Source organism: Esox lucius, chromosome 13 (genome assembly GCF_011004845.1).
Source record: "Esox lucius isolate fEsoLuc1 chromosome 13, fEsoLuc1.pri, whole genome shotgun sequence".
NCBI classification, from domain to species: Eukaryota; Metazoa; Chordata; class Actinopteri; order Esociformes; family Esocidae; genus Esox; species Esox lucius.
The window spans coordinates 7,492,162-7,519,788 of NC_047581.1; the positions used below are offsets into that span (position 1 = coordinate 7,492,162).

The 27,627-nt window shown below is 43.4% G+C and overlaps 2 protein-coding genes across 3 annotated transcripts in view; both read left to right on the forward strand.

Annotated features, from left to right (window-relative positions):
- Window positions 1-13,469, forward strand: part of kremen1 (kringle containing transmembrane protein 1) — a 62,336-nt gene extending 48,867 nt beyond the window's left edge. Inside the window, exons 4-10 of one of the 2 annotated variants that reach the window (XM_010876038.4) lie at window positions 2,684-2,808; window positions 5,191-5,344; window positions 6,180-6,289; window positions 6,456-6,678; window positions 8,726-8,947; window positions 10,898-10,982; window positions 11,135-13,469. In XM_010876038.4, coding sequence (XP_010874340.1) covers window positions 2,684-2,808; window positions 5,191-5,344; window positions 6,180-6,289; window positions 6,456-6,678; window positions 8,726-8,947; window positions 10,898-10,982; window positions 11,135-11,294 — 1,079 coding nt within the window. In that variant the 3' untranslated portion in view covers window positions 11,295-13,469. The remainder of the gene's footprint in view (window positions 1-2,683; window positions 2,809-5,190; window positions 5,345-6,179; window positions 6,290-6,455; window positions 6,679-8,725; window positions 8,948-10,897; window positions 10,983-11,134) is intronic. The other variant, XM_010876039.3, reaches the window with a different exon arrangement.
- A 3,226-nt stretch (window positions 13,470-16,695) lies between these two features.
- coq5 (coenzyme Q5, methyltransferase) lies at window positions 16,696-19,900 on the forward strand. The gene is made up of 6 exons (XM_010876037.4): window positions 16,696-16,929; window positions 17,270-17,419; window positions 17,716-17,946; window positions 18,454-18,560; window positions 18,777-18,977; window positions 19,263-19,900. The coding sequence occupies exons 1-6, from the start codon at window positions 16,710-16,712 to the stop codon at window positions 19,362-19,364; spliced, it is 1,011 nt and encodes a 336-aa protein (XP_010874339.2). The 5' UTR covers window positions 16,696-16,709; the 3' UTR covers window positions 19,365-19,900.
- Window positions 19,901-27,627: the final 7,727 nt, after the last annotated feature.

A 27,627-nucleotide genomic window follows, 5' to 3' on the forward strand; every position in this document is an offset into this window, starting at 1 on the left:
TCTTTTAGGAGAAAATACTAACGTACACAATAGTTTGGTAACAGAGCTAGGACTTTTGTTGTTTGTAGGGAATGTGCATAATCTTTAAGTCGGATCACTATTATATCTCCGTAGGCCATGGAAGTCAGAGTTTGAAAGTGATTTTGATGACACGGTGTATATCAGCAAATACGTGATATTGCCTACAGCAATAGGGTTAGGGTTTTCAAATATGTCCCTTAAAGCCAGATCCACTCCATTTTTCTGTTGCAACCCCCTAATCAGCCTCCTGTTCTACCTCATCATTAATTGCCCCCACCTGGTGTCCCAGGTCTAAATAAGTCCATAATTAGGGGGTTGCAATGAAGAAATGATGTGCAACTGGCTTGGAGGGCCTGATTTGAACATCACTGGTCTACAGTTTTCGGGTCCATTTTGGCTTGAAATCTCCACTTTTACTTCTAATGGCCAGAAATCCCGGGTTGCATCTTTAATTGTGATGTAGTTGATTGGTGACAATGTTGAAGTTGACAAACATGAAAGTCTCCAAACAACATATTGTAAAAGCATTCTCTCCCAATGACCTCTTTTACCACCTCTGCCAATTATATAAATATAGAGTATATAACAAAGTTCAATAAATGGCTGCATTTTTTAACAAATGCATTTTGAAAACCTTTTCTTGTATTTCAATACATATTTAACAAAACAAATGTTAATTAATGCAGAAACGCTGCAAGATGATTAATATTTCCCAGACCATTGTAATTGTGTAACCTGATTTCAGAGGGATTATTTTCCAGAACAGACAACATGTCTGTTCTGGAACTCTCCAAACTCTTTAGAACTAGACTAGTACCTCTTTATTATGTCAGGAAGAGTTTAATGTCATAAGCGATAAGCTATAAACAATAAGCTAGATTGGCTTAAGGTTACATCTTTGATTCTCTCCTTTCATTGGAAAGGGACTAAGGTTTACACAATCTCATTCAGCTGTCAGGTGTGTGTGTGATAAACGCCTCAGATATTTGCTGTTGAATTAGCTTACTTGGAGCTTGGCACCTTAGGTTGTATTAAAAGTGTTATATCATCGGCTTGGCTTTCAAACTAGTCCTGATAGAACAACTGTCCCCGTCTCTCATTCTTTCTCTCCCTCTTTCTCTCGAAACAGAAACAAGTTTGATGTGGAGTTTAACTTTTGTTCTCTTTAATCTATTATAGCCCCAGAACATAGAAGTGAAATGAAAGTAAAACAATTGGAATTCTAATGACACAAAGGAATCTGTATTATTTCGGATATGTTATCCCAGGCTTGCGGGTGAGTTTGTTAATCTTGGAACATGAGTTCTAATATTATTCACAATGTCTACAGTTTAGCATTTTATTACACACACTGTCTAATGAACTTACAGTGGATTGGGGTGGGTCTAGAGAAGAGAGAAAAGAAAGTTAGTTATCTAGTGTTTTTCCTTACAACCGCAACCCCCCAACCTCCCCAAGGCCATCCCAAATCAGGCTCTCTCTAGTGTTTAGTCCTGTGAATTCCAGTGCTAGACACACAATATCTTTTGGCTCTTATTTTATCTCTGTCTCAGAAGGCCTCCTCCACTACCGGAGTGTATGAAGTCTTCCGCCCACTGATATATCTCTGTTTCTGTCTATTGTAACTTCACAGATAGATGCACACTCACAACCAGACACACGTGTGCGCGCATGCCAGTGTTGTAGCATAGTTTTTGAAAGTGCACACTCTTCCTGCCGGTTTCACACACACACAGAGACTTGCAGGCATTAGCCCCATGGCAGTGATACTTCCAGTGTTATGATCCTTTGCCCTATCACCTGTCATCCAAATGAACCCAGCTCAACCTAGACAATGCACATACTCTAGATTCCAGCACCTCCTCGCTGTGGCTCAGACCCCATACCTACCCCAGCCCTCACGTCTCTCCGGCTTTCTTCCAAGCCCAAGTTTTTGCCTGTTGACAATTAACAAAACAATCTCAATCTGAGCCAGCCAGAAAATTCCGGGGAGATGACGTTTTTTTTTCGCACCGCTCCATGCAGCTCATTGTGTTTCATGGCGGTCCCAGTGTGTATGTGTGTGTGTGTGTGTGCGTATGTGTTTGTTTGTGTGTGCACACGCCTGACTGTCTGTGCGTGTGTGTACATGTCTATTATGGAGCCCAAACTGCCAGAGGTGAAGAAGTGTTAATTTATAAAACCTTTCAATAGGGCCTCAGGACAGACCAAGTGAATAAGGACCTAATTATTCAAGAGGTACAACCCAGGACTGCCTATCAGGGACTGTGTTCCTTGTCTTGGGTTGACACCCATTTTATGAGACATAGATGGCTCTTGGGAATTGGAGTATTATGTTATTACTTAAAGAGCTAAACTTGCATGTTCAGCAACTCTCTATCTCTTATTTGACACCAGTTCAAAAAATCTGGTAGTTCATAAGAAGTCTGGTTTCCAGAGACCACTGCTCTATGAGTCCTTCAACCTAGTAGTTTGTATGGTGCCCTGGAGATTATTTAAAGGATCTCTCTGGGATCATTTGGACTAGTAAAAGCAATATGGTCAGGCTGTCCAATTCTCTCAGAACTCACGCTCAATCTTTAAAGATGCATCTTGGGAAATGTAGTGAATGTTTGAAGTACCACATGGCTAAACTCTGCCCTTTTCTCTGTTCTTTCACCAGTGCCAGGGAACCTGGGCTGTTTTAAGGACAGTGGCGATCCGCCCACCTTGACGGGGAGCAGTGAGACTTCGAACAAGCTCACCATCCAGAACTGCATTGGTTTTTGCCGCAAACAGAAATACAAGGTAAGACAGCACAGAGACAGTTTCTTCCAAATTACACCATATTTCCTACCCTACCCTATTCAAAGGTAATGCACCATATTTTCCAGAAAAGAAAAACAGGGAATTAATTGAAATTCCATGAATTTGTGGCCTTGATTGGTCTAGTGGTCTGAGACGCCACCTCAGGCACACATTCTGCAGCAGGAGCTTGAGTCCAGCCCACTGCCCTTTCAGCACCAATACTCCTCTCTTTTCCACTGTCTGGTCGATTAAAGTACGTACATGAAAATACATTAAAAAATACATGAAACAGTATCACAAAAAAAGAAATTCACAAAATGTTTCATCACTTAAAGTCATTTGGAGTTGCCTCATACATCTAGGGACCTATAAATAACTTTATTCATTGATTTTGTAAATAACCTATATTTATCAACAGATTCTTTAAGGATATAACACGCCTTGTGAGCTTAGTTTCACAGTTGCACTAATCCAAATGCCTTGTTGGCTTAGTTTCACTCAAAACCAAATATATCAGCTTGTTTGATTTACAAAACACATTTCTGTTCTTTTTTAGCGTGGCTGGTCGGCCCTTGCATCCACAGCAGCTGTCATGAATTTTAGAATTTTACAAAAACGGGTGTGGAAATAGCTTTTTTAAATTTGTTTCTGCTGACTCCCGCTTTAATGAGCTATATAGGGAATAGGATGCCATTCAAGATTGGTTCAGCAAAACACTGTGACATCTGAACTCCCTAACCACAGTTTCGTCTGCGAATAATTACCTCTGATGGGGAAAATGGCAGTCGGTTTGAGACACTCTTTATCTAGTGTGGCATTAGACGTTAAATCGTCCAAGACAGTTGTTAATGTATGCTCTTTGGCCTTCTATCATCTTGGGCATTGACCATGAGTACAAACGGTGCCAGGTGTTTCGGTTCTGTGTGACTACATCCGGCTGGCACTGCGTCTGGTACCACTATCGGATCCTGTCTGGTGTCTTCACTGATGAGCAGTGACAGTCAGTCCCTCTCCCTGTGCTCTCTGTTGTGCGCCTGTTTGTGTGTGTGTGTGTGTGTGTGTGTCACCACTCCTTGGAACTGACAGCCTGACGGCACAACGTCTCTCACCACTTTGATTGTCTTTTAAAAAATAAATTAAAACGCATTGTCCCTTGACTCCATCTGACTTCACTATAATAAACCACCTTAACCAGACCATTAGTCAGTCACTCAGTCAGTGGTGAAACCCAAATGACACCCTATTAGCTATATAGTGCACTACTTTTGACCAGGGCATATAAGGAACCGGGAGCCATTTTGGAAAACAGCCAGTGATTCAGATGCCACAGCCCACCGCTTTCTGGTCTGTCACCCGAGGAATTCACGTCGGCGTTCCCTCCTCTCCCATTGACTGCTTTTTTCGTCCGATAAACACGGAGCGAGGACGCCGTCACTCACATTGGTCGGGTGGGCAGGCAGAGGAGCCTTGTTCCATAAATTCCAGCCTAATGAGAAAACGTTCCAAGGGAAGGGAAGTGATGCGGCACCTTCGTATGAATACATTTATGGGAAGAAAATGACACAACGGTCTTTGAATTGGAGACAATGGGAGCTCTTAGTCAGTGGGCTGCCTCTAAACTGAGCATGGCTGGTTTAGATCTCAATTGTGAAAGGAAGGTCGAGACGTTTGAATAGTTTTGGGCTCCCAAAAAGGCAGCCTAGTAGTCCATTTAAACTCTATATTGCTGAAAAGTAGTGAACTATTAAGGGAATGGGCTGTAATTTAGGACCTGTATTTTTATTTGGTTTCTCATTCTGATATGTCTTGCCACAACATGGTTTAAGGAAATGTTTGCTGGTGTTCTGACAAAGAGGTCTGACGGCGACACTGTTTCAGACTGCTTTATTTTGACCTTCCTCTGAGAGGGCTTTGATGTTTAGACGGTACTCGCAGGCAGCCTTTAATTACTGCCGACAGAGTTGGGCTGTGTCCTGAATGCCAGCCTTCCCTTATGTTGAGCAAGTGCACAGTTTGGGGAATATGCTTCCATTTGGTACATGTGAAGAGTGTCTGGATACTTAATTTCCCCTAAAATACGAACCAAATTATCATCAAACGTCTGATTGTACTTAGTTTGGTAATGAACATATATTATTTTTAGTATGAAACCATTTTCAAGCTATTCCAATTTGATAATATAATAGCATCTCTGATCAAGTGCGGCCATTAAATCTCATAAGGTGGTTGAGGTGGTGTTTTTTCCTTTGCTCTCATGTGAAAGGGTTTGTTTTGAGGACCATGCGAAAGGTCTGGTCCTCTTTTGAAGAGTCAAACAAGTCCAAAACAAATAAAAGTTATTTGTACAAAGGACTGATTTGCATGTCTCTCCCTGTTCTATAGCTGGCTGGGATGGAGTCAGGTTATGCCTGTTTCTGTGGCAATGACCTGGACCTGCGTCGCCATGGTGAGGCGCCCAGCATGGAATGCAACCACGTTTGTTTCGGTGACCACACCCAGCCCTGTGGAGGTGATGGTTGGGTGATCGTCTTCGACAGTAAGTAGATCTGCCATTATGTGGTCCATTAAAGACAACTGTACTGGAGCCTTAGCACCAACACTTCCTTGGTGCCCGATAATCAAGCTTCACTTGAAAAAGTAGTTGTTTGTACTCAACGGAAATGTACTGGTGTGAGGGGAAGGAAGAAGACGCTTCAGAAAACTGGCAATCGTCAATTTCCCCACATACAATAATGGATCTACAAGGACCAACTTTTGAAAGAAGTAAAAGACTTCACTTCAGAAGTTGGAAGAGTAACACAAAGAGAATGTTCTCGCGTCCTTTGTTGTCTTGAGATGGTTTGCTGATTTTGGCAAAAGGACACATGATAGATTCTCTCAGGTTAATGGCAGACTGCCACATAATGAAATACAGATTTCAAAGCCTTTGTCAACAGAATTGTAACAATGATGAAATACGCCTTGTTCAATATAGTCTCTTCTTTCCACTGTGTTGAAAACACTTCATTCCAGTCTGTGGCTCACTGAGACTGTGTATTTACTGTTTGTGGTTTTCTGGATGTTTCTATGGACACATAAAAGTCGATGGGGTTAGTTTGACAGATGCCAGACAACCGATTGGTTCGATGATTACGTCAGTAACCGAAAGGTCACTAGTTCAGATCCCACTGACTTATACAAATGAAAATAGTGCCGTTTAGGAAGGCATTTTGGCCTAATTGTTCCTGTAAGACGCTTTGGATAAGAGCGTTTGCTAAATGACTGAAATGTAATAAGGGAAATAACAAGGGAAATAAAAGCTTGCATGTAAATCAAATGGAAATAACTGAAGAGTTATCAATTGAATATATTTCCCTGTTTCTGTCCTCCAGCTCGAGTGGGGGCGTGTGGGGGTAACTACTCTGCCCCCTCTGGGGTTGTCTACTCCCCTGACTTCCCTGACAAGTACCAAGCTGGAAGGGTCTGCTACTGGACCATCCAGGTATATGTGGTTTGGTTTCTAACCTACACTCTCTGTTTCGCTATATACAGTTACATTGTTTCAAATGTTTTTCCTTGTTGCTTTATCGTCCTGTCTGACATCTTCATTTAGAAAAACTAAGAAATAATAAAGTTGTGTTAATTATTTCTGCTTTTGTTGTTACCAGGTTCCGGGAGCCTCCATGATCTTGTTCAACTTCACCTTCTTCGACATCTCGGACCAGAAGGACATGGTTGAACTGCTGGATGGCTTTACCAACCAGGTGGTGGCGAGGTTCGATGGCCGCAACCCACCCAGAGATCTGGTTAACGTCACTGGAGACTTTGTCATCCTTTACTTTTACTCAGATGGAACTAACCAGGCTCAAGGCTTTGCTGTCACATACCAAGGTGGGTTTGCACATAAACACCCACAAACACCACCAGCACACCGCACACAACACACACAACCACACACACACACACACACACACACACAAAGTAAGAGACCTGTAAACATTGTGTAGGTAAAGAACTCACATGTATAACTTTACTAGTCAAAATGCTTGTAGTGATGTTAGAGTTAATGCTATTGAAACAATCACTCACTTTAGTTAGAGGGTTATAATGGCATATTACCCAACCAAAACGTTGGCCCAGACTGTTTAGAGATTGTCATAACAATTGGAAAAATTGTACAAAAAGTTGTTGTAGTAAATATGAGCGATAACAAGCTTTTCCAGACCTCTATCGCCCTTGGCTCGCCTTGAAGCATTTCAGTCGCAGCTCAGCGAATCCCACACACTAACACAAACACACACACACACTGAAACCACAGCAATTCATTTCTCCCCAGGAGCCATAATTTGCATGAACAGGTGCAGCCTGACATCCTGCTTCCACGGCCGGGTTTTGCATAGCAACCGCACCACCCGGCCACGGTTAAATTAACCAGGCAAATGGGCTGTGGCTCCGGGATAGGAGCATGCACGTAAATATACACGCGCAAGTGTGTAAAGAGAGTGAGACAGACTGGCGAGGTTCCTAGCGCTGCTGGGCGGGTGGCGAACCTTTTCTCTTCTCATTTGCTAGCCAATACCTCAAAGCTCCCGACGGAGATCGGTGTTGCATACTGAAAAGTTTCGTTTTTTCTAGGAACTCACCGGCACACTGCAAAAAAAAAAAGTGAAATAATTAGCCAATGGTACAAGACAAATTACTTGATATTCAAGGGATATATTCTAAAATCAAACGGTATTATCTAATACAACTTTAGCTTGTTAAGATAAATGTACCTTATTTTAAGGATGGTTTGATTTTTAACCTGAAAACAAGATAAATATACCTGATAAGACATGTTTTTTGCAGTGTATACACACCATTTAAGGGCGCTCTCTTCCTAGCATGTTAAGCATAGAACGTGTTGTTAACGATCCTTTGCCAGTAAGGCGGGATGTTTTTTTGTCACAGGTTTTCGTACATGTCAATAACATACAGCTCCTGAAAAATGTAAGAGACCACTGCACCTTTCCAAAATAGTAAAAAAGGAAGGTTTTGAGTGAGGAACAGGAAATGTTTCAATTCTATTTTCTTAAGGCGTCTGCACACCACACAGCTATGAGTTTGTTAATACGGTTGACATTAAAACTAAGAACCTACAAGGCCTTTAGGTACACACACACAGTCCAAACAAACACACACACACTCTGTAATTCTCCTCTTGTTTTGTTCAATATTGTCAGGTTAGAGCCTGTGACCCAGACTGGCCACCAATTTGCTCCTGGTTATGTCTCACTCCTGACTTCACTTGTTTCAGACCACGTAACTGAAATAGAGGTTGTTGGGAAAATAAATAATATACAATATTATGAAACCTGTTTTAAGAAAAGGTCAGGTAAAGCAATCGGTTTTCTGGGAGGAGAGAAAGGGGGAGATGGGGGTATAGGGAAATAAATGGGAGAGAAAATGGGAGAGAAATGGAGAAAACGAGAGAGAGAGAGAGAGATATCTCCCTTGAGGCGAAGCAGGATGAATGTAAATACCAACCAGAATGCTAGCACATCTACCCAGTACAGACTGCTACAATGTTAATTTTCTCCTTAGATGAGGATAAACGCTCTCAGATGACGTCTCAGGAATTTTTGGCCGAACCGAGATTTGAAGCAGCATTTTATTGGTAAATGGAGAACATGTGGGAACATCGTAGTCAGGTTGAGTTATGTGAGTAAAAAGCCTTTAACTCTTACTAAAGAGTCAGGCAAAGGGTGAAGAAAAACTCTCTTTTTTTTCCTCTAATAAGAACTCAGACACATCCTTGCCAATTTAGACTTGAAAGTATTTTTATGACATGAAGAAAACCAAGTACTCCAGGTTGGGGAAACAAGCACCCTGGCACACCACAAGAGAGGCGGTGAAACATTCTAACGTTTGTTGTTCCTTATCGTTATTGTTGTTCCAGCGCTGAGAGGTCTGGACACCAGGCCTGTAGGTGAGGAAGAGGAGAAAGAGGACACTAGCACAGCGAAGCCGCAGCTCAATGATGTAACAGAGAAGTCCAACGGGAATGGAAATGGCCGTTCCTCGCAGATCGTCTACGTGATAACATCCAGTCCTGGTAAACCGGACCACAACGTGCCAGGTCAGTGGGCCGGACCCAAAGGAACCAACGGACACACCTCTAGTATGTAGAAACCAACATCCTACTGAACTATCCTGTCAACCTGTAATACATATTGATACTAACATCCTACTGAACTATCCTGTCAACCTGTAATACATATTGATACTAATATCCTACTGAACTATCCTGTCAACCTGTAATACATATTGATACTAATATCCTACTGAACTATCCTGTCAACCTGTAATACATATTGATACTAATATCCTACTGAACTATCCTGTCAACCTGTAATACATATTGATACTAATATCCTACTGAACTATCCTGTCAACCTGTAATACATATTGATACTAACATCCTACTGAACTATCCTGTCAACCTGTAATACATATTGATACTAATATCCTACTGAACTATCCTGTCAACCTGTAATACATATTGATACTAACATCCTACTGAACTATCCTGTCAACCTGTAATACATATTGATACTAACATCCTACTGAACTATCCTGTCAACCTGTAATACATATTGATACTAATATCCTACTGAACTATCCTGTCAACCTGTAATACATATTGATACTAATATCCTACTGGACTATCCGGTCAACCTATAATACATATTGATACTAACATCCTACTGAACTATCCTGTCAACCTGTAATACATATTGATACTAATATCCTACTGAACTATCCAGTCAACCTGTAATACATATTGATACTAATATCCTACTGGACTATCCGGTCAACCTATAATACATATTGATACTAATATCCTACTGAACTATCCTGTCAACCTGTAATACATATTGATACTAATATCCTACTGAACTATCCTGTCAACCTGTAATACATATTGATACTAATATCCTACTGAACTATCCTGTCAACCTGTAATACATATTGATACTAATATCCTACTGAACTATCCTGTCAACCTGTAATACATATTGATACTAATATCCTACTGAACTATCCTGTCAACCTGTAATACATATTGATACTAATATCCTACTGAACTATCCAGTCAACCTGTAATACATATTGATACTAATATCCTACTGAACTATCCTGTCAACCTGTAATACATATTGATACTAATATCCTACTGGACTATCCAGTCAACCTATAATACATATTGATACTAATATCCTACTGAACTATCCTGTCAACCTGTAATACATATTGATACTAATATCCTACTGAACTATCCTGTCAACCTGTAATACATATTGATACTAATATCCTACTGAACTATCCAGTCAACCTGTAATACATATTGATACTAATATCCTACTGAACTATCCAGTCAACCTATAATACATATTGATACTAATATCCTACTGAACTATCCTGTCAACCTGTAATACATATTGATACTAATATCCTACTGAACTATCCAGTCAACCTATAATACATATTGATACTAATATCCTACTGAACTATCCTGTCAACCTGTAGTGTCTAAATTTCATCATCCTTTTTCTCTTTCTCAGGTATAATCATCCTTTTATTCTCCTAGGACACATCCTGTGTTGTGGTCATCATATTGCAAAGAAACCTTGGCCGTTTCCATAAAAATCGTGTTAACTTGGTGTACTGGCAAAATCTGCAACTCGTACCGTCTGGGCCGCCTAATCATCCCCAGCTCGTTCATTAATTGGCTCATTCATTCCAACTCCTCCCAGTAAATGTTCCCCCGGTTGAAAAATGGGGGTGTGTTCTCAGTCAGTTTACGTGGGAGAATAAGTGGTAATGCACATTTATTTGCAAGCTGAGTTTACATTTGCGGTATCTCATTTGTAACCAACAGTCCCTTTCTACTGTTTTCTATTGTGCAAACAAATTTCCCCAGAAATGTGAAACGTGCCTTTTATCAGCTCATGATCAGAATACCACGTGTGTCTCCATACCTAACTGTCAGAGTGTCTCTGGTACTTTTCCATCTGTTTAGTGTTCTTATTCGTTGCCTGATTTAAATGGTGTGTTTATCTGTTGACAGTGTGGACCATATATGCCCTGGCTGCTCTCCTGACCCTGACGGTCATAGCAATGGTGGCTAAACTACTGCTGCACGTCACCGTCAAGTAAGTATTTCATTTTCCCTCATTCGCTGTCAGTCACTGACAAAGGCATGGCGTTGTATTGTACCAACACTTCGAAAGTACCAAAGTATAGTTCACGCCAAATTGACTCCAGCGCCATATCTATTGCTGTCCCTTTTTAATCTCTCCTTCAGATCTCCCAACATCCCGACCATTAGCGGTTCGGAGAGCTGTGGCGGCCAGAGCGCAGCGTCTGAGCCTTGGATCATCCTTTACCGCCCCTCAACCATCTCCCTCTTCAAGAAGAAGCTAAAGAACCACCACGGAGACCTCAGCCCCCTGGTGGGCAACTAGCCAACTGCAGCCCGGTCCCCTACCGCTACCGCTGCTGCACCCTGTGCCAAGGCCTGCCTTTACCGGAGCTAGCCACGGAGCTAGCCCCTCTAACCCAATGAGACGCTATGGGGGCACTGAGCTACAAAGCTAACATGCTAACTAATGACTGATCCGCTGACTCACTGAGTGATTACTACCAAATGGCCCGAGGGCTATATCTCCCGGAGAGGAGCCGGACAGGGCTGTCTTCGTCTGCTGTGTACACGGCGGGAGAGAAGAGCAGGGCAGATGTACAGCGCGAGGTAGAAGATTTAGGCCACTCATCTCCTCATGGATCCACTTCCATCATCCCTCCATGGATGTCTGAAAGGAGTCCCACTCTACAGACAAGGGTTGATCGCGGCCAAAGCAACCAGTTTCCACAGGACTCCTCCAGAATGCAGGTCTTCCACTGTAACTGTGCCCCGGTCAGGCACAAAATGGCCAACAGCACTTGTGTATTACTATTAATACCACTATGGAATATCCTCAGTTAGGGAACAGTCAGCCTGTCAGAAATCTTTGAGTTACCTGCAAATGTTTTTTGTTATGTTGGCCACCCGGTGGCTTTTTGTCTCAGAGAGGCTGGAGCGCTGAGGTGATCCACCTCTGCACAATGGATGGCAAGAAGTCACAGAGAAGGGTGCCGCGGATCCTTGGCACGCTGCGACACGCCCTGGCAAAAAACGAATAACCAAATCCGTCAAAGGACACAGAGAGGCCGTGGAGAATTTGGGGGGGACGCTCGCTGCCTCTGTCTCACCCACGCGGCCCCCGGAGGGAAGAGGGATCAGAAGTCTCTCCCGTGGCCCTGGGGGTGGATGGGGGGAGTAGGGGAGGGGAGAAGGAGGGTTGTCATTAACCAACCGCCATTTAGAAAGAGTCTTTGAAGCCTTCAGAGGTTCTCTCTCTCTCTCTCCTTCGCCGCTCAGCGCCGGGTTGTTATCTGTCTGGTTTGACTGCCCCAGATGGCACCGCATTCACATACACTTAGAAAAAAAGGGTTCCCCAAGGGTTATTTGGGGGGCGGGGGGGTCGTCCTTATGGGGGGAACCCTATAAATATCCCTTTTTAGGTTCCAGGTAGAAACCCTACAGAGGCTTTCTATGTGGGAACCTACAGGGGTTCTACCTGGAACCTAAAAAGGATTGTTCAATGGTTCCACATGGGGTCAGACAAAACCTTTCCCATAGTACTGATAAAGTCCAAACTACGGGGAATAGGAACCCTGTCTTTAAGTGCCTTGGGAATGTTCAACCCGGCTGCTAGGCTTTTCTCATGTATCCCTACTCCACCTCTGCTCCTTGCCTAAGTCCATTGCTTGTGTTCCCTGTCCACTCGATGACAGACCACGGCTATGGGAATTACAGCAGCGTGGGCGAGACCTTTGATGTTTGCTTTAATTCCCCCCGCCCCCCCTTCTCTTCTGCAGTATATGTTCTTATGCGTAGTCTTCTCGGACATTGCTGAGCATATTGTTCTCGTTGTGTTGCCGTGTGATTACAAGGAGGAGTAAGTGGAGCTGTATATTGTGTAATTCAACGGGTGGGATGATGATGATGGCGTGTGTCCTGCTCTTTCATTTGCTGTCCCTGCGAACCAATGGTGAAATGCATCAGGGTCGTTTATGTACTTACTCATCAACCGCCACTTAGCTTCGAGGTCGGGGCGTCTTTTTTTTCTTCTTTTCTTTGGTCTTCTGCAGCAGATTAATTCCCCCATTCAGAAGGCTTGTCGGACCCTGAGAAATGCCTCACACAACTCGCGTCAAGCTGGCCAAAGCATGTGGGATGAATGAATAAACCGGCTCGCTGAGTGTCCGCTGGGTGAGCAGACAGCAGGCCAGTCCCATGTGTTTCCGTGACCTTTGGCGTTACGTCAAAGGTCACAGCACATTACTGCGCCCCTGGGACTTTTAGGTTGAATTATGATGAAGATATTTGTGTTGCTCAAGCACTTCTAAGTTTGCATTTCCCCAACAGTCACAAACACAATGAAAGCTAATTCAAAACATCAATGCACTTAGTTTTGCCTCAACTTGTGAGCTAATAGATGAAAAGTACTTAAAACCAGAATGTCTCTTATACGCTCCGGAACGAAAACCTTTCACAATTGATATTGGGAAATATGCAAACGGAAAACTTGACATTGAGATCCCTCGCAACCAGTTACAGTTAATATGCAGAATAGTTAATATGCAAAATGGCACCCCGTTCCCAAATATAAGTTGTACACTCTTTTTGCCCAGAGCTCTATGGATGCCGAACAAAATGTGGTGCACTTCTAGGGAGCCATTTGGAATGCAGACGGTGTCACATTGGAATGAGGTTTAGGATTTACTGTAGGTGTGGCTTAATAAGAGTGCCTTGCCTCGCAATGAAGGGAACGTTCATCTCCCCGGTCATGTTTGTCTGCCGGTTGACTGATGTTGTTTTTTGTCAGTCTGCTTATCTATTCCTCAAGTTAATTATCGCAGGACAAGAAAGGCCACATTCCCTTGGGTCGGTGATGTTAAGAGCAGTTCATGCTTAGAGGGAGAAAGAGAAAGGGAATCATATATCTGTGTGTGTGTGTGTGTGTGTGTGTGTGTGTGTGTGTTTGTTTGTTTCTGTGTGCTCGCACACGTGACAGGCAGAGATAGCATGTGCGTAAGATTGTGTTTCTGGGTGTTTGAAAGAGAGAAAGAAGCATGTGTGTTTGTATAGGGAAGATCAGACAGAGGAGTCCTTGTCAAATCAAATAGAAATGAACCAAGCCCGACAGTTTAAATCTAGCAAGGTCAAATCTGCTTGGATAGCCTGATGAATAATACATACTCTTCTTCCCGGTCAAGCGGACAATTCCACGTTAGAGTGTAATAGTAATGGAATCTGTCCCCTCTGCTTTCTTTACATTTGGTAATACTAAATAGTACACCCCCATGATTTTCTGGCCATCAGAATAAAGATGACCAAACTTATGTGATATTGACAAAAGGGGATTTTGGGAAAATACAAAACATTTCTTTCCATGAGCATTGTAAATAAAATAGTGAAATTTTAATTTATACAGTAAATTATTGTTATTTTGTATTTGAATGGGATATATTCTATCTTTTGTATCAGTGAAGTACCTTTGTAGTTTTATTTAATGTGTCATCCTGATAAATAAATAAATAAATACTGTATGCATGTTTCTTATTTCTCTGTCCAGTGTGAATTTATTGACTTCATATTTACAATTCCTACACATTCTAGATAAATGCATAATATTGATATTCCCATACAGTGTTAGAGAAGAAAATATTACATACTTCACTGTGCAACATAATGCTTATCAGGTATCTGAATAGTGCCAGTATTTCTCTATTGCACCCTTTTTCTCTCTCCCAGGTCACTCTATTTTCCCCTTTGACGCTGTATTAAATTCTCTCTATATTCCCGTCTGTCTCTAAATTCAGTTCTCTCATACCCCAACATCTCTCTCCCATCCCCTTTCTTCTCCCCTCTCATCCCCTCCCCTTATCTATACCTCAGCGGATGCAGCTGTGGGTGTTCGGACCACACTGGGGTTCAGATACTACACAAAGTCCTTTCTAACACTTTAGCAGTGGTTCCTTGAGCAAGCATGTTGCATTACAACCAACAGAGTAAGTGAAAATCAAGCAATGCCTGCTCGTCTAGTAGCCCAGGCTAAAGGAAACACTCAAAGTATTTGAATGGTTTCAAACTCAATTGAACCCAGGTATATTTTAGGGGACACCATGTGTGAACCATTGCCTCTGTTCTGTGCGGACGGAGGTCGGTCATGCAACCTGGAGATTTGTTCGGGTGTGAGGTCAGAGTTTCAATTGGAACCGCATGAAGAGTAAAACATGAACGGGTACGCTATAATCTGAAACATTCATGCGGGTTAGTGTGTAGCTATAGGCATCAAAGAGGTATTTTTTTTCTTCAACTGTGCTGAATGACAGAGGGCAAGAGGCCCTGGTTAACCTAACTCAACGGGACTCGTAGATTATAAAATAAAACGGCACATAAAAAACGAATCACATTTAGGAGTCTTGGAATGACGCTGCATCATTTGAATCTTAAAAGACACACATTTAGAACCAATAACTACTTTAGATATGTTTAAAGGAGATCATAAAATCAATGACACTGATTGAAGTGAGACAGACATTTTTTAAAGTTAGTATGATGTTCAATTATGCAGAGAATATTTTTACATAAGAGCCTGTGTGACAGGTTGTGTACTTTGAAATGCTGTCCTCTTACCCCCTCTAGTGATTGCCTACAGTGCTGCACTCTTCAAGCTTATAGCTATAGTTCATCTACAAGAACAAAGAATGAAGACAGCCTAGCGAGACACTGACCCCTCATAAAGAATGAATGGGAGAGACTTGCTCTGTGAATTAGAGGACTTAGGAAAGACATGGGGATCATCGCTATCACACACTCACCACACATAGTGGTCCCAAATGCTCGTTTTGCTCACCTGGTCTGCTGTTGCTGCCAGCGTTTTGTTAGGCTGTAACATTACACCAAGGACTCTACCAACTCCTCTCTCCATGTGTGACACAGTCACATAGAAGGAATCCTGTCCCTCCTCTCTCTGCACAGAGCCAGTGTCTTTCCACCATCCCATTGGGATGTCCATGGACTGGTCTTCTATTCTTCCTGTCCACTACACAGTAGCAGGGGCCATGAGAAAAGACTGTTGCCAGCATCTCCTTCAAACCTGAGATCTAGCCTCTAATTAACCCAACAATGGAGACAATGGACCCAGGTGTCTGGTTACCATGGAATAGAGAAAGGGTTTGGTCCCAATCGATGAACAGGCAGGACCTGCCACTTTTCAGTCGGAAACTGGAGTGGGATGGTTATAAAACCACAAGTAGGATAGTGTGTACATGTCTGACTACACATAAAACAAGGAAAATGTTAACCTATTGGGCCATTTTCCTGGTGCCCATGAGTAAAAAAAAACATTTTCAGCTTAGGGTCAGTTGAGGTTAGGCTCAGATTTAGGCTTAGTGGTTGAATATAATGAATTAGGTTTTGGGGGTTAAGGTTAGGTTAAGGTAAAGAGAATAATGTATGGGCTCCCCACAAGGTCAGTTAAACATAACGTGTGTATATAATACATGAAACTGTATGAATTATTAAACATTATAATGGGTAAACACTGAACCGTGGAAATGGCATCACAATAGGGTAAATCAATTTGAAAATATGTAACTCAATTGAGATTTAAAAAATTTGAATAAAATGTATTCTACAAACATGAATAAACTGTATTTAACATAATTCTCTTGATAAACTACTGACAAGGAAACTACACAATTGAAAACAAGCGAACTACAGATATCACGGTCGTTTAGATATGACGTGTTGTTAGGCGTCCAGTTGACATATGAAATTCAGATTCAATATGGCGGCCTCCATTAGGTTTCTTGTTCGGAGAATGGTTCGTGACTATTCTCGAAACATAAACTGTAGCGTGTCTTGTCAAATAGTCAGATCAAGTTGCCCTTTAAATCTATCAGCGTGCCGTTGTTTCAGCGACAATGCAGAGAACAAAACTACTCATTTTGGCTTCGAGACCGTTCCTGAAGGAGAAAAGACAGAGAGAGGTAACGTTCTTCTGACACTCCGATTCAGTCGAGTGTCAAACTTTTGTTCGTACATACGTTATGCAAATGTACATCAAATTGTTATGTCAACCCATTTTCATGTGTTACTGACTGCTGCACCACTTCAAAACGGGTCGTTCACATTGTCCTATAACGATCAGCGTGGGTAGCCAACACGCCCCCCCCACCCTCTTACTACCAGTAGCAATACCACGCTCAGCCGCGCATAGGCCGATGCAGGTGTAATATGTGGCACATCAAATTGTGGTAAGTTTAGTCATATACACCTCTTGTTAAATTACATCTCCATAACAACCTTTGCCTGTATGTGTTTCTTCAGTGTACAAGGTGTTTGAGAGTGTGGCTCAGAAGTATGACCTGATGAATGATGCTATGAGTCTTGGGGTCCACCGACTCTGGAAGGATATGCTTCTCCATGTTATGAACCCACAGCCGGGCATGCGACTACTGGATGTAGCTGGAGGAACTGGTATGCGCGTGCGTGCAACCTCATTCAGTGTTATTAGCAGTGGTCTTTATGTAGAGGAGTTGATTATGAATAGCACCCCTGTAATTAGTTCAGCCCATGTACTACACTAGATTTGGAACATTCCTATTTGTTAATATTGGATGTAAACAGCTTGAAAACAGTATGTTACTTGCTGTTTTCCAGGAAGTAACTCACAAGTCACAATGTAAAGCCCTTGTTCGGTTCACATCTCACACGTTTACAAACCCTTACCGTTTGGGTGTCCATTGAAATATCCCTCCGCTGTGCTTGCCCAGGTGACATTTCGTTCAGGTTCCTGGACTATGTGAGGTCACAGGAGGAGCGTGTTGCGCGGCGAGTGGCCCAAGCCAACCAGACGCCCTCGTGGCAGGAGATCTCTACCAGCTATGCAGCCCCCGGTCAGGAGGAGGTGGAACCCCGTCGGTCCAGAGCCATAGTCTGCGACATCAACAAGGAGATGCTCAAAGTGGGCCAGCAGAAAGCAGACCGCATGGGCCTCACTAGTGGTAGGGAGGTTTGGTGTTGCTGAACTTTTTCCTTACTGGCTTTCTCTGTCGGTCTCTCTCTTTTGACTGCCTAAGTCAGTGTTTCCCGGTCTTGCCCCAAGGGATGCATGTTTTTGCCCAAGCATTGACAAGCCTGATTCAAATGAAATAATTGGTAGGGTGATTACGGGACCAGGATTGGGATAACATTAGCCTAAATTACATGTGAGGTGACGTTTCTTTTATCACTTTATTATCACATTGTTACTTCTTCTGAATTTGTGTCAATCACTTTGTACTACAGGATGACCACTCAGTCCTTTAGTAGTCCCCTCAATAGTTTTTCTAATATGTATTTCGAAATATTTCACCTTATTATCATTGGAAAAGTATAGGGACTGTTGTTAAGAGGTTTGTCCACTCTGCTTTTAGTTAGCACTCAAAGTTTAGTGTGCATTTTATATTATTTTTAACCCGGTCAATTAAGGTGTGTGCGTGTGTGCGTGTGTGCGTGTGTGTGTGTTACAGGCCTGTCGTGGGTTGTAGGTAATGCTGAGGAGCTGCCCTTCGATGATGACCAATTTGATGTCTACACCGTTGCTTTCGGCATCCGTAACGTCACACACATAGACTTGGTAATTAAAGGTTTTCTTACTCCATATTAGCCCAGCAAAACCAAATGCTAGGTCTTAGTCTGTTTTAGCTGGCCATGCATTCCAGGACTATGTAAATCATAGTCATAGCTGTCTTTAGGTAATTGCCTGAAAGTTCACCAGAAATCAAACAAAATTAATGTAGCAGGGTGGAATGGTGTTTTACATCAAATGTTTTCCACTCTTATTCCCAAACAGGCCCTACAGGAGGCTTTCCGGGTGCTGAAGCCAGGAGGAAGGTTCATTTGTCTGGAGTTCAGTAAGGTGGCCAACCCACTCTTGTCCCAGCTCTACAATGCCTACAGTTTCCAGGTGATTCCAGTTCTGGGGGAGGTGATCGCTGGTGACTGGAAGTCCTATCAGTACCTAGTGGAGAGCATCAGGAAATTCCCAGACCAGGTTTGACTGATTCAGTCGTCCCTTCAGCACCTATTTGGGCAGATTTATGGAAACATTATTAAATCTGGCTTATTCTCTGCAACTTTTTGATATCGTAAAAATACTGGCCAATTTTCATTTGTTGAATTAGGACTTGTTCCTTTTTTTTTTTATTGATTAAACTAAGTTTGTAAATCTACGTTTAGCTGTATCTTATTCTTATTAAATTATTACTGAACAGTTTCTAGCTGTATCTTATTCTTATTGAATAATTACTGAACAGTTTCTCTCCTCTCACTTTTACAGGAGACTTTCAAAGGAATGATTGAGGACGCAGGATTTTTTTCAGTCCGCTATCACAACCTCACAGGGGGAGTGGTGGCCATCCACTCTGGATTTAAACTGTGAGAAGAAACATTGTTGGTCTAGAATCAGCAACCTAATCTCCATAAAATGTAATTCCTAAGGATCTTAATGGCCGATCCTGGACCTTTCATGAGTACAGCCCTGGATTTTATTGCATTGAGAATGCTTAACTCTGACCAGCTTAAGGCAAGGCCCAGTGTCAGACAGTATGTCTTGGGTATTTCTGACTGGGGTTTTAAACCTAAGAATGTCCCACCACAAACAATGGGGAAATAACATGAATTGTACTTTGGAAAGAAACAAAAATGGACACTGCAATATTTCAATTTCTTTTTCTGGTGATTTTAGAAAAATTTATTAATTCCTAATTCATCCTGCTTTGTATATACCGCGCCCCTTTTGACCCTTTGGTGTACTATATAGGGAACAAGGTGCCATTTAGGATCCAGTGATCAACCAATGGTAAGGAGCTCTTAGCAAAAGGATGCACAACCCAGAGATGGAAATCTGTTTTGCTATGTCAAGCCGAATGTGTCTAGTTGGTTTTACAAATAAAGGCCTCCTTTGTGCTTTAACCATCCTATATTGTTTCCTGCCTTCAAAATAAGGACTAACTACTGTAAAACCTCGGAAATACTTTCAGTGAGATTAGGGGGGATTTTTCCCCAGGTGAAGAGTTGAATCATACTACCCTCTTTTGGTCAACTGTGAGACTACACTTCAATCACAATGGAACACAAGATGGTTCTGAATCTGAAAGTTACACAGATCAGCCATATCATTATGACCACCTGCCTAATATTGTGTAGGTTCCCCTTTTGCCACCAAAACAGCCCAGACCTGTCGAGGCATGGACTTCTTAGACCTCTGAAAGTGTGCTGTGGTATCTGGCTCCAAGATGTTAGCAGCAGATCCTTTAAGTCCTGTAAGTTGTGAGGTGGGTCCTCCATGGACTGGACCTGTTTTTCCAGCACATCTCACAGATGCTTAGATTAAGATCTGGGGACGTTGGAGGTCAAGTCAACATTCCTAAACCATTTTTGCTTTGTGGCAGGGCACATTATCCTGCTGAAAGAGGCCAGTGCCATCAGGGAATACTGTTGCAATGAAAGGGTGCACATGGTCTGCAACAATGCTTAGGTAGGTGGTACGTGTCAAAGTAACATCCACATGAATGGCAGGACCCAAGGTTTCCCAGCAGAACATTGCCCAAAGCATGCCTATGCAGCCCCATACGCAACAAACTGCGATGCACTGTGTGTTCTGACACCTTTCTATCAGTACCAGCATTTACTTTTTCAGCAGTTTGTGCTACAGTAGCTCGTCTGTTGGATTGGACCACACTGGCCAGCCTTCACTCCTCACGTGTATCAATGAGAGTTGACCCTGAACCTGTTGCCTGTTCACCGCTTTTTCTTGCTTTGACCACTTTTGATAGGTACTGACCACTGCAGATCGGGAACACCCCAGAAGCGCTGCAGTCTTGGAGATGCTCTGACCCAGTCCTCTAGGCATCACAATTTGGCCCTTGTCAAAGTCGCTCAGATCTTTACGCTTTCCATTTTTCCTGCTTCTAGCGCATCAACTTTGAGGACAGAATGTTCTCTTGCTGCCTAATATATCCCACCCACTGACAGGTGCCAGGATAACGAGATTATCAGTGTTATTCACTTTACCTGTCAGTGGTCATAATGTTATGGCTGATTGGTGTATATACTGATAATAATTAGACATCCGCCTTTGCTGAACCTTAGCAGAAATGACCCTGGAACACACCAAGTCGATAATTACATAAAATAATGAATAGAATATTTGTTAAACCAATGGAGATAGAGCCACTCTCAAACATAAACATGTTCAGAAAAGTTTGTACAAGTTTACAGCAGATTTAAATGAGCTTTATTTCAATTTGAACACCTCCCTTACCAGATGCCCGAAACACCTCAACTGGCTCCTTTCGATGCAAAGGAGCAGCGGCTCTACTCCGAGTTCCTCACGGATGGCTGAGCTTCTCACCCTATCCCTAAGGGAGAAGCCTGCCACCCTTCTGAGACAACCCATTTCAGCCGCTTGTACTTGCGATCTTGTTCTTTCGGTCATGACCCAACCTTCATGACCATAGGTGAGGGTAGGAACGAAAATTGACCGGTATATCGAGAGCTTTGCCTTCCGGCTCAGCTCTCTTTTCGTCACAACGGTGCGGTAAAGCGAATGCAATACCGCCCCCACTGCTCCGGCCAATCTCCCGCTCCATTGTCCCCTCACTCGCGAACAAGACCCCGAGATACTTGAACTCCTTTACTTGGGGTAACACCTCATTCCCTACCCAGTGGAGGCACTCCATCGGTTTCCTGCTGAGAACCATGGCCTCAGATTTAGAGGTACTAATCCTCATCCCAACCGCTTCGCACTCAGCTGCGAACCGGTCCAGTAAGTGCTGAAGGTCACAGACCGATGATGCCATCAGGACCACATCATCCGCAAAAAGCAGCGATGAGATCCCCAGCCCACCAAACTGCAATCCCTCCCCATCCAGACTACGCCTCGATATCCTGTCCATAAAAGTTACAAACAGGATTGGTGACAAAGCGCAGCCCTGGCGGAGGCCAACCCCCACCTGGAATGAGTCTGACTACCGAGAACCCAAACACAGCTCTCACTTTGGACATACTGGGATTGGATAGCCCTCAGAAGGGACCTCCTCACCCCATACTCCCGCAGCAGCTCCCACAATATCCCGGTCATACGCCTTCTCCAGATTCCACAAAACACATGTAGACTGGATGGGCATATTCCCAGGTCCCCTCCAGGATCCTTGCAAGAGTAAAGAGCTGGTCGGTTGTTCCGACCAGGACGGAATCTGCATTGTTCCTCTTCAATCTGAGGTTCGACTATCTGCCGAACCCTCCTTTCCAGTACCTTTGAGTAGACTTTCCCAGGGAAGCTGAGAAGTGTGATACCCCTGTAATTGGCACACACCCTCAGGTCCCCCTTTTTGAACAGGGGAACCACCACCCCGGTCCGCCACTCCTTAGGCACTTTCCCCGACTCCTATGTAATGTTGAAGAGGCGTGTCATCCAAGACATCCCCTCCACACCCAAAGCTTTCAACATTTCTGGACGGATCTCGTCAATCCCCGGAGCTTTGCCACTGTGGAGTTGTTTGACTACCTCAGGGACTTCTGCCATGGAGATTGACGATGCTTCCCCATCAGCCTCCAGCTCTGCCTCCACTATAGAGGGCGTGTTAGTGGGATTTAGGAGTTCCTCAAAGTGTTCCTTCCATCTCCCAATTACCTCCTCATTTGAGGTCAACAGTGTCCCGTCCTTACTGTACACAGCTTGGATAGTTCCCCGTTTTCCCCTCCTTGATGTGGCGGACGGTTTTCCAGAAACACCTTGGTGCCGACCGAAAGTCCTTCTCCATGCCTTCCCCAAACTCCTCCCACACCCGCTGTTTTGCCTCTTTCGCAGCAGAGGTCACAGCCCTTCGGGTCTGTCGGTACACTGCAACCGTCTCCGGAGTCCTCCAGGATAACATATCCCAGAAGGCCTCCTTCAGTCGGACGGCTTCCCTGACCACCAGTGTCCCCCAGGGTGTTCAAGGGTTACCGCCCCTTGATGCACCTAAGACCTTTAGACCACAGCTCCCTGCCGCAGCTTTCGGCAATGGAGGCTTTGAACATCGACCACTCAGGTTCAATGCCCACAACCTCCACAGGGATGCCAGAAAAGCTCAGCCGAAGGTGTGAGTTGAAGATCTTTCGGACGGGGCCTCCTCCAGACATTCCCAGTTCACCCGCACTACTCGTTTGGGTTTTCCCGTTCTGTCCAGAGTCTTCCCCCACCCCCTGACCCAACTCACCACCAGATGGTGATCGGTTGACAGCTTCGCCCATCTCTTTACCCGAGTGTCCAAACATGCAGTTTCAGATCCAATGACACAATCCCAAAACCCAAAATCAATCATCGACCTTCGGCCTAGGGTGCTCTGGTACTACATACACTTATGAGCAATCCATGACTAGCACAGAGCTCTAATAACAAACGACCACTCGAGTTCAGATCAGGGAGGCCGTTCCTCCCTATCACGCCTCTCCAGGTGTCTCCATCATTGCCCACGTGTGCGTTGAAGTCCCCCAGCAGAATTATGGAATCCCCTACTAGAGCCCCATACAGGACTCCATTCAGGGTCTCCAAGAAGGCCAAGTACTCCGAACTGCTGTTCGGGGCATATGCACAAACATCAGTCAGAGACCCCCCCCCACAACCCGTAAGCGTAGGGAGGTGACCCTCTCATCCACTGGGGTAAACTCCAACATAGCGGCACTCAGCCAGGGGCTTGTGAGTATCCCAACTTCCGCCCGGCGCCTCACACCCTGGGCAACTCCAGAGAAGAATAAAGTCCATCCCCTATTCAGGAGTACAGTTCCAGAACCAAGACTGTGTGTGGATGTAAGCCCCACCAGATCTAACTGATTGCGCTCCACCTCCCTCACAGGTTTCGGCTCCTTCCCCCACAGAGAGGTGACGTTCCACGTCCCCAGAGCCAGCCCCTGCCGCCCAGGTCTGGTCTGTCGAGGCCCCTGGCCTTCACTGCCACCCATATGGCAGCGCACCCAACCCCAGCGGTTCCTCCCATGAGTGGTGAGGATGGAGAGGGGGATGCCACGTTGCTTTTTCAGGCTATGCCCGACCGGGCTCCGCGGCAAACCCGGCCACCAGGCGCTCGCCGGCGAGCCTTCCTCAGGCCCCGGGCTTCCTCAGGGCAGGGTAACTCCTCTTTCTCGTTTGTACATAGGGGTATTTTGAACCATTTTTAGTCTGGCTCCTCCCCTGAGACCACTTTGCCCTTGGAAACCCTACCAGGAGCACTAAGGCCCGGACAACACAGCCCTCAGGTTCATAGGAACACACAAACCTCTCCACCACGATAAGGTGATGGCTCCCAGAGAGAGATGTACAACCCCATTTCCAGAAAATTTGGGATTCTGTGTAAAATGCAAAATAAAACAGAATGCTGTTTTAGGCATCATTTGTCTCTATATTTAATTGAACAACATATCAAATGTTGAAAATGAGAAATGTTATTGTTTTTGGAAAAAATACGTGCCCATTTGTTTTTAATGCAGCAACAGGTTTCAAAAAAGTTGGTACAGGCGCATGTTTACCACTGTGTTACAACACCTCTTTTAACAATACTCTGTAAGCGTTTGGGAACTGAGGAAACCAATTGCTGTAGTTTTGAAAGTGAAATGTATTCCCATTCTTGCTTGATTAGATTATATTCAACTATATTATAACTGAACAGCGTGAGTATAGTACAACTAAATGCAGTTGGCATCTAACCTGAAGTGCAAATAAAAGAGGGCAGGAAATGTACAGGTATTAAGTATAGTGTATGTTACAAGTGGAATGTATAGTTGTGCAATGAAGGCAAATACAGGGCAAATGGCAATTCTAAAAGAGCAATGGAGACTAATAGGGGAGGGTCGAAAATATGCAAGTACTAAGTACATGTATGTAGATGTGGGAAATTAATAGTTGTGCGATGAGGCAAATGGCTATTCTGACTGCAAAATGGCAATTCTGACTGCAATCGAGCAGGTTGGAGATGTAAGGCAGTATATGCAACTGAAATGCAGGGATAGCAGCCACAAGGTTCCTGATGTAGACATGTACATGTCAGGGGTGAAAATCTAATATCAAGTTTTGGGGGACAATTACGTAACATATTCTCAAGAGCAATTTTTGAGCGGGACACCAAAAATAGTTCTGTAATACTGTTGTAGTTTACACCATCGGTTTGCTTCCTACTGTAACTCTGCAAATATTCAGCTATTGTGTACATATATATTTTTTTTACTGGATTAGCCCAGGTTAGCTACGTGCATTTCAGATGGTAGTCACGAACACTATCACCTTGCCATCTAAGGAACACTACACTGCAAGCTTTTCTCATTGACTAGAATTCAAACAGCTGCAAAAGCTGGTTGATGTTACTGTAGCTTGCCAGCAAACGTCGGCTAACCGCTAGATAACATAACGAGTGACCTGTAATTCAATGCATAGAAAATGAAGGCTGGTGACCGTTAGAAATGTTTTTTTTATTGTACTGAGTAGCAGAAGTAAAGAAATGTCTGTCATATCCTTTGTTTGAACTACTGACTGAAAGTTAACCACCAACGACACTGTGAGATTCCCACACATGCACTGTACCTGCACAATGTGCCAATGCTGAGGGCTGGGGGGCAGTGGATCAAACCACTGTGAGGGGTGTCGCAATTATTTTAACTTAAATGTGTCTATAATGAGCACAAGTACTTTTATTGCGTCTCATTACTATTATTGAAATTACATATTTATGTTTACATTTATATATTGGGGTGGACAAATCATAGTTTTCCCCAAGATGGGGGGGGGGGGGGGTCATGTCCCCCATGTCCTTCCCCGGATTTCTGCCTATGGTACATGTAACAACTGAAAAATGCAAGCACAATTCCAATTTTAATGTGCAGGCAAATTGAAGGTTCAAGGTGGCATGTGCAAATGAACTTCAGGGATAGCAGAAATGAGGTTCCCGAGGTAGACACGTTTAGATATAGGATTGGTATAGGATTTCAGCTACTCAACAGTTCGGGGTCTTCGACATATTTTTTCAATGACTGTAGGCAGGCCAATTTAAGCACAAAGACTCTTTTACTACGTATCCATGCTGTTGTCATATGTGCAAAATGTGGTTTGGAATTGTCTTGCTGAAATAAGCAAGGCCTTCCCTGAAAAAGATCATCTGGATGGCCATATATGTTGCTCCAAAACCTGTATATATTGTTTAGCATTAATGGTGCCTTCACAGATGTGCACGTCACCCATGCCATGTGCCCTAATGCACCCCCATACCATCACGGATGCTGGCTTTTGAACTGCACCCTCATACCATCACAGATGTTGGCTTTTGAACTGCACCCCATACCATCACGGATATTGGCTTTTGAACTGCACCCCCATACCATCATGGATGCTGGCTTTTGGACTGCACCCCCATACCATCACAGATGTTGTCTTTTGAACTGCAACCCCATACCATCATGGATGTTGGCTTTTGAACTGCACCCCCATACCATTATGGATGCTGGCTTTTGAACTGCACCCCCATAGCATCATGGATGCTGCCTTTTGAACAGTGACGGCTGCTGGTCTTTCAAAGAGGGGAAGCTCATTTTTGGCCTACATTATAATCCTCTGATGGTCTTCATTTGTAGTGACCCTGGGGGTCTTTGAGGTCTTTTGGACCCCAGACAATAACACATATTGTTCTGTTCCAAAGTTAATTATTTTATTTTTTTTACAAATATAATTTTACTAATTAATTTAATTTACTATTAATGGCTTCACTAAAATCAGGTCGACAATATTAGCACTGTCTGCCATCATGCGCAGTTTCACCCGCGTACGACGCTAGCCTAGCCTACTACTGTAATCTAAAAAAAAAATATTTAACTTTGTAAAACTGAAACAAGGGGTTGTGGTGTAGCCTATAATTGTGTGAAATGTATGATGCAAATTGGCTAGCAATTTCACCAAACAAATATCAAGAAATATTGCAGCAGTTTGTCTTTTGAATACACTTGAGGAATCCGTGATGGGACTGAGCGCGAAATAGCTTCAGTGACTTCTTATAGTACAGACCGCTGTCAGTCAAAAGGAGATGCAGTTTGACAGATCGTCAGATCCTCCAATCATCACGCGGAATTAGTATGTTCATAGACAATGGTTTTCGGAAGCTTTAATGCAGGGCTGTCTGAGGGCCAGAATAGAACGGCAATCCAACAGTGGTTTTCGGCCTTGTACCTTGTGTATAGAGATTTCTCCGGATTCTCTGAATCGTTGAATTATATTATGTACCGTTATTTAGCAGTTTTACATTGAGAAAGATTATTCTTAAATTGTTGCACTACTTCCCCTGCAGTTTTTCACAGAGTGGTGAACCCCTCCCCATATTAATTTCTGAAAGACTCATCCTCTCTGGAATGTTGTTTTAATACCCAATCATGTTACTGACCTGTTGCCAATTAACCTAATTTAGTTTTTTGTAGCATTACACAATTTTTCCAGTCTTTTGTTGCCCCTGTCCCAACTTCTTTGTAACATGTTGCTGGCATCAAATTCAAAGTGGGCACATATTTTTCATGAAACAATAACATTTCTCAGTTTCGACATTTGATATGTTGTCTTTGCGCTATTTTCTATCGATTATAGGGTTTAAATGATTTGCACATCATTGCATTCTGTTTACACAGTGTCA

Excerpts from the sequence above, each read along its gene's own strand:
- coq5 (XM_010876037.4), top strand. The coding sequence starts at position 16,710 with ATGAAATTCAGATTCAATATGGCGGCCTCCATTAGGTTTCTTGTTCGG. Across the intron at positions 16,930-17,269 it reads AGGAGAAAAGACAGAGAGAG|TGTACAAGGTGTTTGAGAGT; the intron begins GTAACGTTCTTC and ends GTGTTTCTTCAG. Across the intron at positions 18,561-18,776 it reads ACGTCACACACATAGACTTG|GCCCTACAGGAGGCTTTCCG; the intron begins GTAATTAAAGGT and ends ATTCCCAAACAG.